At 38.5% G+C, this 18,501-nt stretch overlaps 2 protein-coding genes across 2 annotated transcripts; one reads left to right on the top strand and one right to left on the bottom strand.

The window, feature by feature from the left end:
* Positions 1 to 392: 392 nt before the first annotated feature.
* Positions 393 to 1,891, bottom strand: LOC141832360 (dihydrofolate reductase-like). Its single transcript, XM_074719863.1, has 6 exons — positions 1,765 to 1,891; positions 1,588 to 1,680; positions 1,320 to 1,418; positions 1,174 to 1,215; positions 822 to 1,053; positions 393 to 723 (listed from the first exon to the last, which is right to left on the bottom strand). The coding sequence occupies exons 1-6, from the start codon at positions 1,888 to 1,890 to the stop codon at positions 545 to 547; spliced, it is 771 nt and encodes a 256-aa protein (XP_074575964.1). The 5' UTR covers position 1,891; the 3' UTR covers positions 393 to 544.
* Positions 1,892 to 5,032: 3,141 nt separating this feature from the next.
* On the top strand, positions 5,033 to 8,321 carry LOC141832266 (10 kDa chaperonin, mitochondrial-like). The gene is made up of 3 exons (XM_074719762.1): positions 5,033 to 5,205; positions 6,938 to 7,077; positions 8,102 to 8,321. The coding sequence occupies exons 1-3, from the start codon at positions 5,101 to 5,103 to the stop codon at positions 8,148 to 8,150; spliced, it is 294 nt and encodes a 97-aa protein (XP_074575863.1). The 5' UTR covers positions 5,033 to 5,100; the 3' UTR covers positions 8,151 to 8,321.
* The last annotated feature ends 10,180 nt before the right edge of the window (positions 8,322 to 18,501 follow it).

Raw genomic sequence — 18,501 nt, 5'->3', positions numbered from 1 at the left:
TTAAAATAAATCAAGTTGTTTCATTAAAATTTGGTTTGATTTATTTTTTTTTATAAGTTTGAGCTTAGTTCGTTTAAATATTATTGAACTCTTAAATCAAACTTATTTGATTGTTTAAACTTTTATATTTTAAACTTATTTAATTGGTTATTAAATTTGATAATACAAAATGTTGTTTATGAATATTATTTATAAATATTATTCACAAATACTAAGAAACTAAACATATATATGTTCAAACTTATTCATTTAGTTTAATAAATTTTTCAAACTTATTCATTCAATTGATTTTGTATATACTGAACAAATATAAATAAAATTTTATTAAATTGAGCACCAAACTTATTAATAAAAATTTGATTCATTATGAAAAGAAATCTTAGTTCCACGCGATAAGAAAGGATAAACTTTAAGGACTACAACTTCAGATAGTTTTCCCAATTAAGAAAGGATAAAATTTAAAAAAAAAACATCACACGATAAAACGAAGAGTTCGTGTTCTATTACTTATTTAGGCATCAACCGAGTCACACAGCCAGATTGTTCATGCACTCGCTGAAACATCTTCTACTGAAATAATGGAACTTCGTGTTGCACCCTGCTCGATGCTGCTCGTGTTAGATTCAACACTCCCTGGACCTGGATGAGATGCATCACTGGCCGGCAGATTACTTCTGAAAATGCTCTCAGTCCATTCACTGAATTGCTTCACAGCTCCCTCATCTGTCGTTCACAAACACTTATTTTCTCCTCATGTGTACGTTGCAGTTTTTTTAATCATATTCATTCATTCATGAGGGTAAATTTTTGTACCAACCAACCTAATCTGGGGACAGTGTGTCCCTGAGGATGTCTGAAAACCAGTGGATTATCGAAGGCAGCTGCAAGATCCTCAGAGGGAAGTTTCAGCCAATCCTTCTCCCCAATGAAGTGCACAGATTTAACCTTGATGGGGTCTCTGTAGGCAATGTCACATATGCTCGGGTCTCTGAACTTGCTACCTGATATCGACACCAAAAACTTTACTGGGGGATGGTCCTTCAGCATCTGTCCCTGTTGGCCATCACAATTGTAAATTACAGGCCTGTTATCAAAGTCATTCATTCCTCCTCTGTCATAATCGATCAATGTTCAGATCACTGAACTTATTTATTTATTCAGTATGGAACTTGCCTGGGCTTGATAGCCTGCCAGGACTGCTGCTAGTACTGCACCCTGTTTATGATCACAGGCTTTGCATGATAAGCTCAATACTCAAACAACCCTTCCCTTTTTGTACAGACAAAGGGGGAGAAAACAATGGTGAGTCTCTTCTGTACCTGAGAGAAGCCGAGCAATCCATCAAACGGACCATTCTTCATCATGTAATCGCACAAGTACGATACGCACTCCTCCAAATTCTCGTACTCAGTGAACTCCTGCTCGACGTACGTTAAGCGAATCGAATCGAATCGATTTACACAGTTTATATATTTGGGAAAGAACTGAATAGGATATTATTTTGATAATATAATAAATGGAAAATGAGACGATTTCAAATAAAAAAAAGATGCTTTATTTTAGTTTTGATAATAAATTTTAGGCGACCTTGTTGAACTGGAACCATTCATAGTAGGGTGGTGGAAATACATCCTCAATAGTCGACTTCCCACCCGCTGGGAAAATGCCATCGGGGAAATCCTGCAGATTAAGCACAACATGAACATGAACATGAAATCAATCTCATAGATGATAAATTAGAAGGATGGAGGTAGGGAAAAGTACCAATTGGAAGTGTTGGAAGATGGAAGGATCCCACTTGCTGATTTGTTTGCGCAAGAAGCTCCCACTAGTTCTGAAGCCATGGAGGCATAGAACCTTCATCTTCTTCTTCTCTTCTCCTGCAGCCATCTTCTTCCTCAAATTACTCAGATTGCTCCCTCTCCTCTCTCTTCATCATGTCGATAAGTAAAGCAAGCACTCTGTGCAGTGGTAGTTGCCACCTACCCTTCCCCTTCATCTCTGCCTCTTGTTCTAACTACCACCTTTAGGGAAAATAACCTATGCCTAGGGCCCCAAATTTAGAGGGGCTTATTTTTTTTTATATTAATTATTATATATATATAAAGAGAATAAAAAATTATTAAAATATTTTTATTGGATTTTAGAAAGATTTTGCATGATCATTAGATTTTATAGAGATTTGGTATGATTCTAATATAATTAATATTTTTTAATTTTTAAAACTCTAATTTACTAGTTTCTTTATATTCCTCTCCTTCCTTCTTTATTAATCTAATAATCTATTTTGCTCAACTTCAAACATTTTACTTATTTGATAGCTTGTTTTCTCTCCTTAAAATATTTCCGAGATCATCATAAGGGGTGCAAGGAGAGGAACAATCAGAATAAAAGTCTTTGTTATAGATTTTTCGGTGATCTTAAGACCTAAAGGTATCGCCTTCCTCATTTCCCTGTCAAATCTTTTTTTTATGCTTCTGTTAATTGCTTATTTTTTTTATCAATGATTCTTATTGTAAACTTATTATCTTATTAGTTCACATTAGAAAAAATATGATTTTTCTTAATATTTCATCTTTATTATCAAAATTTTAGATTTTTTTATTCTAAATATTTCATCTTTATTTACTAAATTACTCTTATATTTTAATTATGATGAAATTTTATCAATATAATAATTCTAGTTTCAAATTTTATAGGTCATTTGTTGAACTTTGAAATATCATTAGATTAAAAGTATAAAACATAAATTAGGTTTTATTATTATTTAATTTTAAAATATTTTTATTTCCATTGAAAATTTATTATTAAAATTTGAATATGAAAATTTAATTAATAATTTTGCATCTCAAAAAATTAGAAAATTTAATTTTATATAAAAAATTTATTTTTAAAATTAATATTTTAATTTATTTTAAAAAAATTTTAAATCCACCCATGCCGATCTCAAGTCCAAATAAAAAAAGATGAAAATATTTTTTTAAAATAATAATTATTATTTTAAAAAAAAATTGCCTAAGGTCTTAGGAGGCTTGAGCTGCCCTTGCATGCACAGTTTGTAAATTGTGCCAAGTGCTTTTCAGATCGCAAGAAACTATATATATATAAACTAAGAACATATAACACATATGAATTAATAATGTTGTTTGATCTGTCAATAATAAACAGCTTGAGATTTAAGGAGTTTATATATGACATCGGAATGGTTTTAGCATTTATTGTTATGCTAATAATACAAATAACGTTTATTTGTCAATAAAAAGATGTATTATATTGATATGCAAGCTAGCTGCATTAAAATTTGTCAAATTATGAATTCTAAAATTTATATATAAATAAATTATCGACGCGATTTATTTAATTATAATATCATATGTAGTTTTAATTATATATATGAAATTAGTTTAATTTTTTTATAAGTTATTATTTCTTATCGATCTTTTTATTATGCATATATAATATTGTATATATTTTTAATGTGCTGATTATTTAAATATGAATATATAATTTTACATTTTAATTAAAATAATAGAAATTGTCAAATATCAAAAAAATAAATTGCATACACATTTTTAAATACACAATATTTTTTATTAAAGGAAAATAATTTTATATATAAAACACATTTTGTCGTTAAAATTTAAATAATTATATATATAATATTAATTTATATATTTCTAAATTTTTTGCTACGTTTATACCAACATCGAAGCTACCGTTAGGCAAACCTATACGTATAACTATATTTCTAAATAGTTTATTATGCCCCACTCCACGCTATCGCAAATAAAACCTTGGTGAAGCTATCATTAGGCAAACCCATACGCATAACTATAATTGAGAGGAGGGGTTGTAGAAATTTTGTGTCTAAAGGTCTCAAACTCTATTAAAGTATTGTCGTAAACATCACATTACAATATTTTTATGGCTTATACGAGCTAGAGAGGGAATGAATAGTTTTAATCATTTCATCTCGATTTCATGCTCATCTTCAAAAGGCTGACATGCACAAAAATAAAATACACATAAAAGAAAATACAAATACAAGACAAATCGATTTTATTTGGTTCACCACCTCTCAAGATTATTAGATTAACATCCTTCTCCTTTTCGGATATTTTTCGAAGGCAGAAAAGTCTCTTAAAAAGTAATAACTTTACATAAATTTTTTACTTTGAAATCTCTCGTTGTTTTGGATTACTTCTTTATGGTAGGAAATACAATAACACTTCGTCTTCAAACTCTTAAAAACTGATCCCTTCAAATCATCTCAAAATTCTCTTTTAAAGGTTGTTACTCATGCTGATTTCTATAAGTGTAATTAGCTTCTAGAGTTTTGAAATTTGATAATATAGACAATATATATGTGTATGTTTGGGGTAAAAGTACTTAATCACTTATATGTAGTTGAAAAAGTTATATAAGGAAGTAAAAAGATGGTTTTGCTTATTCCAAATAATTTAGTATTGTCGATCTCACAGTGAGATATAGATAAATAAATCAAATACATAATAGATCCCTAAGAAAAAAAGGCATCACGGCTATCAATCCTATAATTTGAATTCATGCCGAAGGAAGTAAATTTGTCTTCTAGAAATTAACTGCGTGTTATGTCTTGGGAGCTAAAAAAAGTTATTTAAGAGCATATATGTAAACATAAAAATTGTCGGAGCACATTTTCTTATAAAAAAAATCAAGTTTTAAGGCTTAAAGATTTTAGGAACTTCAGTTTAGAAGGGTAACTATCTAAAAATTTCAAAAGAAGGGGCATGTCTGAATAATTTCAAAGTCAGGGGCTGGATTTAGAAATTCGTCATTTTCAACCGCAGTCTCGAATTTTCTACGCGTCTGCAAAACCCTAGATGAAAAAACCTAGAAGCGATACGTCGCCACTGCAATTCCACGTTTGCCCCTTCTCACATGGAAAACATTTGTGGTAATTCCACAACCACGAGGGGTATATTGGTCATCTGCATCAGTACCCTGGCGCTTCTTAAGCCCTCGCGTGTTCGTGATTTCCAGCCCGCGAGCAGCCGCTAAAGAGTGCCAAAAAGGAGGGTCTCTGGACGTCGTCGATAGTCGCTTCTCTCGTGTACGTCAATGGCGAGGCGTCTGATTCCGTCCCTTAACCGCGTTCTAGTCGAGAAGATCGTCCCTCCCTCTAAGACCAGCGCCGGAATCCTCCTCCCAGAGAAGACGAACAAGGTGAGTGTAGTTTATCCTTGATCTGTGCTTCTTTTGCATGGATGCGTTGATTTATGTCTTGCTTGTTGTTTTGTATCCTATGGCGATTAGACGATTGATGCGTATCACTTCTGTTTCGTGCCCAATGAACAGCCCGCTGAAAACTTCAAACAGAGATAGGTTTTTCAGCTAGGTTTTGTTTTGCTGGATTATAGTTGAGCACTAATTTATTGGTGTGTTATTTTTTTGCCATAACTAAATTGGTTGATGAGGACGAAAGCCTTCAACTGTTGTCCTGAGAAGGATAGAGTTGAATTTGACTGCCTTTATTTATATTACAGGGGTTTGCCTCTGGTTGATCAACTTGTCCACAGTCCATATTTTGATGTTTGTGTTGTTTGTCCAATTTGCCTCTCTTTTTTCATGTTGTTCAGTGCTGTTTAAGAAGTTGGATCGAGAACGAGACAATGGCACATCTTTACTAGTAGTTTAAAGTAGAAAGGTCATATAGGTTAGAAGTTTCTATTGGCCGATAGGGGAATGAACGATAAGAAGTACATTTGGCTGGAAACAGGGGCTCTTATTAGACCTTTACATCCATTATTCCGAACACTGAAAAATTGGTATTTCTGTAACATTTATCCATCTGGATGTTTTTTAGTACTATTAATTTAATGTGGAAGTGTTTTTTGTATTTGCCATGGACAAATCCATGCTGAACCCTTGATAAGGCATGACCAAATGAAGTTACCTACACAGGCTAATGAGTTACAATTGTAACGTTCTTAACATACATATGGTGATGCTGATTTCTTTAAATATAATTTGATGATACCTCTTGGTTAATTTGACGAAACAAGTCAAATGGCCTTAATTCTGCAATTTATAAATAGTAAAGTCAGATAATGTTACACTAGAAATACCAAATTGTTTGAGACATTACTTGGTGTGCAGAAATGCTAGGAATTCATTTTTAGTTAGTTCATTAATGACACATTATATTACAACTCATCTAGTTGAGTCTCTTATATACCAAATTGTTTTTTTCTAAAGCTTGCATTCCTTCTAAGCAAGAGTCATCCTACATTGGAATGTAAAGGGTTGTGTATTAACATATGATCATACTAATTTCAAATGATTTTTGATATTTATGATTTATTTGAAGTATAAGTGTCATATTCTATTATTGGCAGGCAAACATTCTGAAAATTGATGGTTGATAACATCATATTACTTAGATTTTTATATATTCCTGTCCCAATTATTATCATATTTTAGGTAAATTGATTGATAAGACAATCAAATCCTTATGTCAGTGTTAGTTTAATATTGAGGCTGCAATGCTAAAGTTAGTTAAGAATAGCTTAGTTTAATATTGAGGTTTCAATGCTAAAATTAATTAAGAATAGCACAGATTGAATCTCTGCACAACTAAGCCTGGTGACAGAATGAGGGGGATGTGAGGCACGGTGAAAGGGAAAGACGTTAGTTACGTAGGCATCTTAGGTTTATGTTCAATGATATGTAATTCAGGCATTGTTATATTGCAAGGTCAAATGTTTTAGTTTGGTATTATCTTTGTTCATTAAAATTTGTGTGTAGCATTTGAGGTCACATTCTCCTGCAAAGTTTATGGTTTTCATCCATTCAAAGAATTGTCAATAAAACAAATGTTTCACTAGTGCAACATCCTCTGCACAGGCTAACAAAGTTTATTCCAAACCATTTGCTCGACTTGTTCTTATTTTTTCAGCTGAACTCTGGAAAAGTTGTAGCAGTTGGTCCTGGGACTCGTGATCGTGATGGGAAATTAATCCCTGTCACTGTAAAGGAAGGAGATACAGTTTTGCTGCCAGAATATGGTGGGACTGAAGTTAAACTCTGTGAAAAAGAGTATGTTAACCTACATTTTATGACTCATTTTATTGTTGCCAGTGCTATTTTCTTTAGAAATTGTCTTGTTATCTAAGTTAAAATTTTGTATCGGGGACATAATGTTTGAGAACAAAAAATGATAACATTTTTTTTGGAGTTTTAGGGTCAATTTACTCAAAGGGATGAAGAAATAGGGAGATGAATTATCATGGGTAGATGGATGGATAAATAGGTGGAAAAAGATTGTGTAATTTATCCTTCTGATTGTCCTCAACTTATCCTTCTGCTTGTCCTCAACTCGTCTAGCATGCTCAACCCATCCAACTTTCTTATTGATCAAACTAGACTTGATCATGTTTGGATTGCCTGGTTTGATTGAGATATTTGCTCATTCGCCTGCTTGGATTGCCTGGCTTGGTCAGCTCATTTGTCTGAATTGATTGGGTTGATTAGCTCATTTACATTGTGTCCTCTTGGCTCATTGAAACTATCCTTCTGAGATGCACGTTTGAAGCATCCCTCTTGCTTGTCTTGTTGGAATCACCCACCTTTCTGGGCTTGTTTGTCTCTCATCTGGCTCAACCTCATCTTGCATGTGGAGACCACCCAATCTAGTTTTCACTCAATTTGGGTGATCCAAAATGGTGGGTTAGAGAGGTCTTATGGCAATCATGTGAAATTTTAAAACCTATTCCCTATAAATTATCCTTCCAAGGATATTTGTGGTGTGATTTGTGTTTGTTATGCATCTTCTACTGTTGATGGAAACAAAAAAAAAAAGTTGTGTTATCTTGAAGCAATTGAAACCGTTGCTTAAGAATGATCTTGGTGGTCTGCTGCTTGTAAAAGTAAACATATGATATTTAGCAAAAGAAATAATTGTAATAAATTGACAGTAGCTCCTGAGCGGATTGAATAGTCTTGTCTCACGCTTTGACATGCAATTTTACCTGTTGCCTGCTTTCTTTGCAAATTATTAGTATTCTGCATATGAATGTTGTTCTGGTGGTAACATGATTGCTGTTTTGTTTGTGTTTTGCAGGTACCATTTATTCAGAGAAGATGACATACTTGGTACTCTTCATGATTGAATTTTTAGCAGATTTATCTCAGTTCTCTCTTAGGTTGTCTCCAGTTAGCATTGATGAAGATACGTATTAAGAGCAGAACTCTTGTAATCCTTTCCGTTTGCTATTAATTAAGATCAACCCCAAGTGGTGGAACAATTACTGTTTTGATAAATTTAGAGATGGTTCACTACTTATCTCTATAAGTGATCAGTATTCATAAATTCAAACTAGAAAGATATGGGAAGGTGGCAATTGGCCCAGTTGGTAAAGGACCTTGGAACTAATTGCATAGGTTTGTTTTGAAACTTCTTACTGCTGTCTTTGCAAACCAAAACAAGGCAAGTCAGCTATTGAATAGATTAATAGAGAGGCTGAGCTTAATTTAGTCGGATCAGATCAATTAAGGGAATTCGGGAATCAGTCTTCTAACTGCTTCAATTGGAAAATGTAGGATTGGGATGCTCGATCGGCTTAAACAATGTAGGGTTGAAACACCATTATACAGTGGATAACAAGAGTTCGAATTAATGCATCACAACCAATGGTGTGTGTTCATGTCTGGGATCGTCTTAAAATGAATTATCAGATAGTTGGCGTCTATGTTAACGGAGTCGCTCGAAACGCACATGATGTGGTGCCAATTGGAGGTTTTGTAGAGCTTCAAAGAGAATGAGGATTAAAATGAAAGTCAAGGGATGCCCTGAATTTAACCATTTTGGTGTTGAAGTCAATCGATCAGTCGGAGATGAAAAAAAGAAGCAGGCGACGAGAAAGAAGTAAATGTGGAGAGTGGTCTGTGCACATGCGTCTGCATATTTGGGCTCGTGAAAGCGAATTTCTTTTATATACAGTCATCAGAAGGGATGTCACATTCGCATCTAGATAATATCCCATCATTGTAAAAGAGGAACACATCATACTGCAATAAAATATGGAATCTGTCACCCCAACGATCTTACACAGTCGGTTCCACGACCATCTATGAAGAAGTAAATTGAGAAGCTGCGGTTAACCACTACGGGAGAGGACATTATCTCGACTTCGTCAGGATTCGATATTTGCCCACTGTAGCAAATATGTCCCGCAGTAACCAACTCATTCATACTTTGGGGGTGAGGATTCCATCACACATACCTAGTATTGTATGAGACAATTGTGTATTAATGATGTGTTAGGTTATCTATTGTTTTGCATATTATATCATCCCACGTATTATTGCAGTCCACGTGTCATTCAAGTGTCTGTCAGGGGGGTTGAGTGAGGGGTCTTGTTGACGGAGCAAAGTTATTTGGGCAAGAGTGTTGACTCGGCAAGGCTAAGCCAACTAAGGAGTCGACGTCTGTTGGGAAGACCATGGAGTCAGTCGATCTTAGAGTCAATCAGTCTTAGAGCTAGTCAGGCTTGGAGTTAGTCGGGCTTAAAGCTAGTCGAGTTTGGAGTTAGTCGAGTTTGGAGCTAGTCGGGCTTGGAGTCAGTCAGGCGGTCGCTCCCACTTCTTTTGTCCGACGTGTTACTTCCACGTGGGTCAAATCTTGACTTTCTTGATCGGGGGTAAGGCGGCCCATAACACGAGTCTCCTACAAATCTAGTCGAAAGAGACACGAGTTAGACTAACTAGATTAGTCCCATGATACAACCTCGGGTCAAAAAGTCACGTGATGAATCAGCAAACCAGACCTTCGTTGGGGGTCATGTCCAATTAAATGTGCCTTCGAGAAAAGGGACGTGTGTTTTCTCCACGCATGTCATATTTCCGAGACATATTAATGGCGACGGCGTATTTCGGTGAGGCGTCCGATACGACAACAGAATCATCATGATTGCCCAGATTGTGTGGGACATTGAGCCCGATCAACGGCAAGGAGCATATCCTGCCTTTTCGCCTTACCTATCAGACGATTCCGTCGGGTGGCGCCTACACATATATTAGGTTGAGGGGTAAACGTTCGGTGCCCCTCTATTGTTTTCATTGTCTTCTTCCCCCTCATCTTCCTTTCTATCCTATCCTCGGCATCTCCAACCACTTGCCTACGCAACACCATCGCCCTCGTAAGTCCCTTTGTTCTCCCTCCTCATGTTTTAGGACTTAGATATGGACTCCATAGGATCGACCAACTCGTGGTACGCGTCGATTAGGTCCATCATCACCCGTGAAGTTAGAAGCAAGATTAGGAACTTGTTCAGCATGTCGGGAGATCATAGGATCCAGGTACTTGAACCTGACCAACGGCCTCACACATCACCCTCAGCTTCACCACCTTCTTTTACGTTCAGCTATTCGATGACCTTCGTTTTTCCATCCTTGAGTTCTTACAGGACATAGCTATCTATTTCCACATCCCCCTCCAACAGTTAGTACTCAACTCCTTCTACCTACTGTGCGGTGTAGCCATAGTCTTCCGAGCCTACCATATTTCCTTGTACCTTGTCGTCTTCCATTACTTCTTCTACTCGAAGAGGATAGAGCAGTGTATCTTCTACTTCATGACGAGATTGGATTGCCACTTCCTAGACAAGTACCCGAGCTCCCATAAGAGTGGCAAGTCTAGGTTTTTCTTCGTTAGGTCCCCAACACCTCTGACTTGATCGATTGAGTGGCAACCAGAGCTACATGCCCCTCCACCCGTAGGTTCCTATAGGAAGAAGTCAATCTACTGAGACACAGTGGAGTTGTTGACAGACTTGTGTTTTGATGTTTTCCTTAACCCTTGTTTGTGATTATTGAGTTTTGGTTCTCTGGTGCAGCAGGCATACTAATGGATATCTCAGTCAATAAATACTTGAAATAGAACCAAGTGACGTTTGAAGCCCTAGTGTGACACCTGAGGCATCGAAAGAGGCTCCCGAGGAGGTTGAGAACTCGAGCGAAGTGCCCTCAACAACGGTGATCCAAACTCCAGTCGAAGGACTGAGTACCAAGGAAGGTCGAACGAGGCCGCCCTAGCGATCGGAGAGGCATCGGCAATACCCCCAACTTTAAGGCCAAAGAAAAGGGATCGTCAACCTTCCTCTACTATCCAAAGGGAGAAAGCTAGAAGAAGAGCGCTCCTAGTCTCTACCGCGACATCGAGCGAGTTTGCAACTCCGACCAAGCTGATGGTCCCGAATGAGCAGATGGTCTAGACAAGCCCATAGCTCCAGTCGAGGTCCCATTAGAGGTTTCGTTAAACAATCCAAGGGAAAGCGTCCCCGACCAAGGGCCTTTAACTGAACCAAAAAAACTAGTCGGCCCTGAGTTAGGAGTTCCCGAGCAGCCTACCCCCACGGAGTCCCAACCTATCGACCCTTCAAGCTTAGACACCGCAAGCTCACCTGCCGAGTTAGAGTCGAGCACAAGCATGAGGGTCGGGCAAACAGATAGGTCAAACTTGTTGGTGCGTATCAGAGCCATAACTGGCCCAGATGCGTTCAAGAATGTCGACCTCCTGGAGCTAAGTCACCGAACCAACCACTCAATACTGACTGTATGCCATTCACCTTGTTCATATTAGGTAGGTTATGTAGGTTAAATACTGAGCTAGCTTCTCAATATTGCAATTGTGGTCGGAAGACTTGGAGATCCATAATCGATTGCCTCACCTGCTCAAGCACTTTCAGGCACTACAAGGTCACGTGACCAAGTTGGAGGCTAGGGTGTCTCAACCCGGCCAAGAGGTGGAATAGCCAAGGCCGAGCTGAGTCAGTGCTAGCAGGAGGTGGAGTTGCATAAATCTACATCAGAGCGCCACCAAAAAGAACTGGGAGTTGCTAAGGAGAAAGTGGTAGCCCTAGAGAGGGAGCTGGAGGAGGTCAGGGCCAAGGAGCAGGAGGTGCTAAGACCCAAGTGGCACCCCTAGAACAAGAGCGAGTGAAGTTGGTGTCCCGAGTCGTAGTGCAAGGGACTGAGCTGAGCCACTTAAAGGGACAACTGGCTCAGCGAACTGCCTAACTGCAAGAGGCGAACGAAGGCATCGAGACCCTGAAGTAGTAGGCAATAGAGGCCATTGAAGGTCAAGGGAAGCCACAAGCTGAGCTGGAGATCACCCTAGCTGAAGGGGAGGCCTATAGGAGGGGTAAAGAAGGGTGATGGGCTGGACATCAAAAGAACCGGCTGGAGTCTGAAGAGTTTACCAACCTGCTAGTGGTCAAGACCGCAAAGATGCTGCAACACGGCTTCGAGCGTGCTCTGATGTAGGTCCATAAGGTCGAGCTATTATCCCCGGGCACGTCATTAGACTTTTTAGATATAGATAAAGTATGGGCGAAGTTGCCTGACTCAGAAAAGAGAGGCGAATAATTGTAATTTATCTTTGTTATCTTAGGCGATTTTGTAATACCCCTCGGGGCTTTTCTATCAATATAAATGACTAAGTTTTCAAAATTGTCGCTTCTACATTAGAAAAAATAGTGAGACTCAATCCACGATTATGTTCGAGTCGGGAGAGCTCGGACCCTAAGAAGGGCGATTGTCGATGGATGTCACTAGTCCGAAATCAGAGGGAATAGAGAGACTCAATCTGTGACTATGTTCAAGTTAAGAGAGCTTAGACCCTGAGAAGGGTGATTGTCAATCGGCGTCGTTGGTCCGAGATCAGGGGAAATAGAGAAACTCGATCCGTGACTATGTCCGAGTCAGGAGAACTTAGACCTTGAGAAGGACGATTGTAGATGGGCATCGTTGGTTTGAGACCAGGAGGAATAGAAAGACTCGATTTGCGACTATGTCCAAGTTGGAAGAACTTGGACCCTAAAAAGGGCGATCGCCGATGAACGTCGTTGGTCTGACACCAGGAGGAATAGAGAGACTCGATCCACGACTATGTCCGAGTTAGGAGAATTTAGACTTTGAAAAGGATAATTGCCGATGGACGTCGTTGGTCCGAGACCAGGAGAAATAGAGGAGACTCGATCTATAACTATGTTCGAGTCAGGAAAACTTGGGCCATGAGAAGAGCAATTGTCGATGGATGTCGTTGGTCTGAAACAATGGGGAATAGAAAGACTCAATCCATGACTATATCCGAGTCATGAGAACTTGAACCTTGAGAAGAGCGATTGCTGATGGACGTCGCTGGTCCAAGGGGACGCATGATGGTGACTCGCATCAACTCCCTGTAGGGGTTGCGGTAATGTTCTTCACTCGGGTCGAGCGGTCATTTGGTGATGACTAGCTTCTGCATCCTTTCTCCGAGTTGACTGAGCCTCTTCCACATTCACGTATTTAACAACTCAGCTCAACAGAATATCAAAGTTTTTTAGAGACTTCTTTACTAAGGATCGAAAGAAATCCCCCTCTATCGGCTCCCAAGAGAAAGTACTGATTAGTACTTCTGAAGTAATGGAGGAGACAACCTGAGCAATTTGATTGAAACAATGCACATACTCTTTTAAAGTTTCCTAAGACTTTTATTTTATGTCAAATAAATCGATGGGTGTATTATGGTAGGTCTTGCTGGTTGCGAAATGTCGTAGGAAAAAGGCCTTGAAGTTCACGGATGATCGAATGGAAGCCGCAGGAAGTCAACTGAACCACCATTGTGCTGAGCCAGCCAGTATTGTCAAGAAAACACGACATTTGATGTCGTCTTTATATCGGTGCAGTAAGGTTGCATTTTCAAATTGACTCATATGATCCTCAAGGTCTGTGGTTCCTGTATATCCCAAGTTGGGGTGTTCAGAAATTGCGGAGCAGCTCTTCTTTTAAGATGTTCTTGGAGAAAGGGGTGCCTTTTGGGTCACTCATCTCACCCACACAAGGTCCCTTGCCCTAAAAGGATCCCGAGGGGGTGTCCCTCCTGTTGCGGACTCCAGAGAGACATCACACTCCGTGGCCATCCGCATTGGGGTCATTATGGGAGCTCTAGGTGCCTCCAATGGTTGTTGTAGTCTTCGGTTAGGAATCTAAGGCACTTTTGCCAATGTGGAAGGTATTCTTGAAAGTGGAGAGTTTGCCCTGGGCTGATTTTGTGAAGCCACTTGAACAACAGCTGCTACAATCTTATTGAACTCGTTATAGGTCATGGCCATGATGACTAGTCTTCTGGGGTCATCTATCAGAACTTCCCAGTTTTGTTAGGATCGGTTGGTTCGCTAGAGGGGGGTGAATAGCGTTTTTCGATTCTTCTTTGATTGTTTCTCTGCAAGAGTGTTAGCGGAAGCAAAATATAATAGAGAAAACAATAGATCAACGCTAACCCGGTTTGTTTACTTGGTATCCACCTCCGCAGAGGTGACTAATCCAAGGATCCACACGCACGCACACACCCGCTGCACTATGAATCTTCTCCTTCTCGAAAACCTCGAAGGCGGAGAAACCTTTACAACTCTTTCGATCTCCTCAAGAATGATATGAAATAATGTTTAAGAGGAGAGGAAGAAAGCAAAGAATCAGAGAACAACACGTTCTCAAAAGAAGCACAAAGAATAAAAGAATGGCAGAATTCTTGAGTTGATCTCGAGCAGGCTTCTTTTATAATTCTTCAACATCAGTCGACTGCTGGCAGGGCCAGTCGACTGATGGCTTCAATCGGCAACAAAATCTCGCATTAAAGCGCATTAAATGCTTGCCAATTTTCTCCAACGTTCAAATAGCAGTCGACTGTTCCAAGACCAGTCGACTGGCATCAGTCGACTCACCATACACCAGTCGACTGCCCAGTCGACTCCTGTCTTCCTCTGGCTCGACTGATTTTTCTGTGTGCGTCTGATTTATGAGCAGTCGACTGCTGGCAGGGCCAGTCGACTGGTGAAGCTGAAAAATCCCATTTCAGCTTCTCTTGACCTAGACCTCGGCCTTCAAACACCTCCCATAGCCTCGTGCCTTCCCTGGATGCTCCATCATCCTTGCACTAGCCTGAGATGCTTCCATCAGCTTCGTCATGTCAAGTCCTTGCCAAGACTACCCACTTGGACTTTTCCTTGCCAAGACTACCCACTTGGACTTTTCCTTGCCAAGACTACCCACTTGGACTTTTCCTTGCCAAGACTACCCACTTGGACTTTTCCTTGCCAAGACTTCCCACTTGGACTTTTCCTTTGCCAAGACTTTTGCCAAGACCAACACTTGGACTTTGCCAAGACTTCCCACTTGGACTTTTCTTTGCCAAGACTTCCCACTTGGACTTTTCCTTTTGCCAAGACCACGCTTGGACTTTCCTGCAAACTTGCATCACACATGTTAGATCACAAGTATTGCCTAACTTTAAACATGGTTTAGCCAAACATTGAAACTCAATGCACTTGGGGCAAAGATTGCACCAACAATCTCCCCCTTTTTGATGTTTGGCAAAACCTTGTTTAAGTTAGGTCTTTAAATCATATAAAGCATAGCATGTGATTAATATTTGATAAATAAAGCATGAATCACATGATATCAGAGTATTAAGAGCATCATAAAATATGATAAGCATGAATAGCATGAATTAAGCATGATTAAACATGAATAACATGAATAGGCATGAAAAAAATTTGTTTTCTCTCTTAAACTTAAACATTCCCTAACTTAAACATTCATATTTCTCCCCTTTTTGTCAAAGATCAAAAAGTTATTCCATAGGCTAAGTAGGGTTAAAATCTCCTTAAAATTGTTTATCCCCCTTTAGTATTGCACCAACAATCGTTTCGGAGGGAAAAGAGTACCTTAAATTCTCAAAATATGCTGAAAACAGAAATATCAGTCGACTCATAATGTATCAGTCGACTCAGCAGTCGACTGCAATCTGAAACAGTCGACTGATAAACTGGATTTCAGTTATCAGAGACGAAATTGAAAAATGCATAAGTAATTGTACGAGTTTCAAAAATTAGTGAAATTTCACACGTACATTACTTATGACTAACCCTATTTGAGAAAAATATTTTTGAAAAATTTTGGTCTCAAATATGGTAGTTTGATACAAATTCCAAAAATGGTTGAATAAAGTCAATATATGTCCAAGTTTGTATCAACCTTTCTAATGTATTTGAATTCTCTTACTTTGAGACTATCCTTAATTTCCTGAGGGAATATAAAATGTGTTTGAATTTGTTGATTTAGGATATAACCACAAGGCTCCCCCTAAACATCATATGATTCTTTCAAACACCATTTAAATCAAATGCTCCCCCTAAATCATAACTCCATGAAATTTAAAAACAATTAAGCTCCCCCTTAAGGTTTGAAATCACAACTCCTTGAGTAAAAGAAAATTAAACTCCCCCTTTAAGGTTTGAAATTTAACAACTTCTTGATAATTCAAAATTTTGCTCCCCCTTAAGGTTTGAAATTCAACTGAATTTTACTTTCAAAAGTTCAAAACTTAACTCCCCCTTAAGGTTTGAAATTTTGACATTCTTCTAAATATTTCAAAGATAACTCCCCCTTAAGATTTGAAATTATGAATTTTCATTTATAAGCACATAAAAAAATATATATTCAAATTAAACCAATAAATAAATCAAATGAAATTCATAATCATCAAAGTTATTCAAACAAGTTATGAAAAAAATATAAAACATGTCATAGGTTCCAAACAAAACATCCAAGTTCATACATCCACATATAACAAACAATCAATCAAAAAAACTAGATGTTCAAGATACATATGATATCAATAAGTACATCTTGACATCTAAAAATCCTATCATCTACTCGTCAGCTGCTGGAGGAGGAGGAGGTGATTGAAAGTGCATGTGCATTTTATGCACCATGTCACATATGAACTGTTGTTGTGCAAGACCCTCCTCCTGTCTTTGTGCAATATTCCTAACTTCTTGACGTAGAACACGAATCTCCGCAAGACATACTTTGACTCGCCCGTCAACATCAGAAATCATTGTTTCCATACGGGTAAGCCTCTCATCGTCACTTGCATCTTTTTCTTCTTCAGAATCTGAGGAGATAACCACTTGAGTCGTCTTCTTAATCCAAGTCATAGCACCATTTGAGTAGACGATCCTTGCTAGCTTCAAGTGACGAGGACCAAGTTGATCATAGTCCTTTGATAATTGCCGTATGGCTCCCACCGTGATGTCCACCCCCTGGAATGCTAGAAATTGGGTAATGATGTGACCGAACGGCATGTAGATCTTGCCATTCGTGGAATCGGAGTGGTAGAGGATGGAGTGATATATGTGGAGGGCAATATCAATGTCAAGATGCTGCTCTAAGGCATACATCATAATGAGATGAGGTATCCGTATCATAGCTCGTCCTTTAGTCACTATGGGTAGAATGCAGTCAAGTATGATACGGTACCAGACATAATGATCAGCAGACATTTTGGTGGCATGAAAGGTATTTCTAGTAGGTTTTCTTGGTTGCTTGAAGTAGTATGTGTGAATTTGTTCAATGGTTACATTTGAGAAGGATCCTGTGATTTTACCAGTGACATCAGGAAAACACACAAATGGATTTGAAGATGTACGGAGGCCAAGAAATGATCGAATGGTCTCAGGTGAAAACTCAATGTGTGTACCAGCTGCAGTGGACACATAATGACTATCGGTTATGTCTTTTGGACGGAGATTCACATAAAATTCTTTGCATAGATCTAGATTAATATTGCTTGTGCAATTGACTAGGTTTTCAAGTTGATAATACAGGATACGGTCATAGATATGAGGAACAGTGGATTGGAAAAATTGTCGATTTAAATAACGACAATCCATGAAGTGAAATTCGGATGTTTCAAATAGATTTTGTGCCTTTTCGAATGGAATCTGGGTTCAGGACGGCCATGGAAATACAAAGGATCAGGATATTGTGGTGTATCCTTAGGTTTGCGTGGAAGTGATTTCCTATGAATTTTGTGAGCGACTTGTTTTTGCCTAACTCTAAGAATAATGCAACATATGATGCATGCACATGAAAACAGACGCAAGTTAGGGCAAATATTGGATTTTAAACCAAGATAATCAAGGAGAAGTCGTTTTCTAGGGTTTACCTTCTTCCACTTGGTTGATCTGCCATCTTTACTTCAAAACCCTAGTTTTGTCTTGAAAGAGGGGAAGTAGAAGTTGTAGGAAAGTGAAAGAAGGAAGATTTTGGGCTCTAGAGGGCTGGAGAAGGTCTGGAGAAGGAAGAAAAGCGGCGCCGGCGACTGGAAACTAGGTTTTCAGTCGCCTGCTGTCGGGCGCGTATATAAGGTTTTTCGCTCATCAGTCGACTGATGATAAGTGAGTCGACTGGTGTCAGTCGACTGATGTAAAAACAGTCGACTGCCCTCTTATTTCGAACATCACAGAAAGATTGGTCGAGTGCTGTGAACGTTCAGTCGACTGTTATCAGTCGACTGGTGATCTATCAGTCGACTGCCATCGAATTTCAAATCTTACAGAAATATTGGTCGAGTGAAGTCTGAAGATGAGTCGACTAGCATCAGTCGACTGTCGACTGCCCTTAAATTTCGAAACT

Source organism: Curcuma longa, chromosome 7 (genome assembly GCF_044706935.1).
Source record: "Curcuma longa cultivar G26 ecotype Majalengka, Jawa Barat chromosome 7, ITB_CL_G26_1.1, whole genome shotgun sequence".
Lineage (NCBI taxonomy): Eukaryota > Viridiplantae > Streptophyta > Magnoliopsida > Zingiberales > Zingiberaceae > Curcuma > Curcuma longa.
Note: the sequence above shows the minus strand (reverse complement) of the source record. Positions and strands in the feature narration are given on the sequence as shown.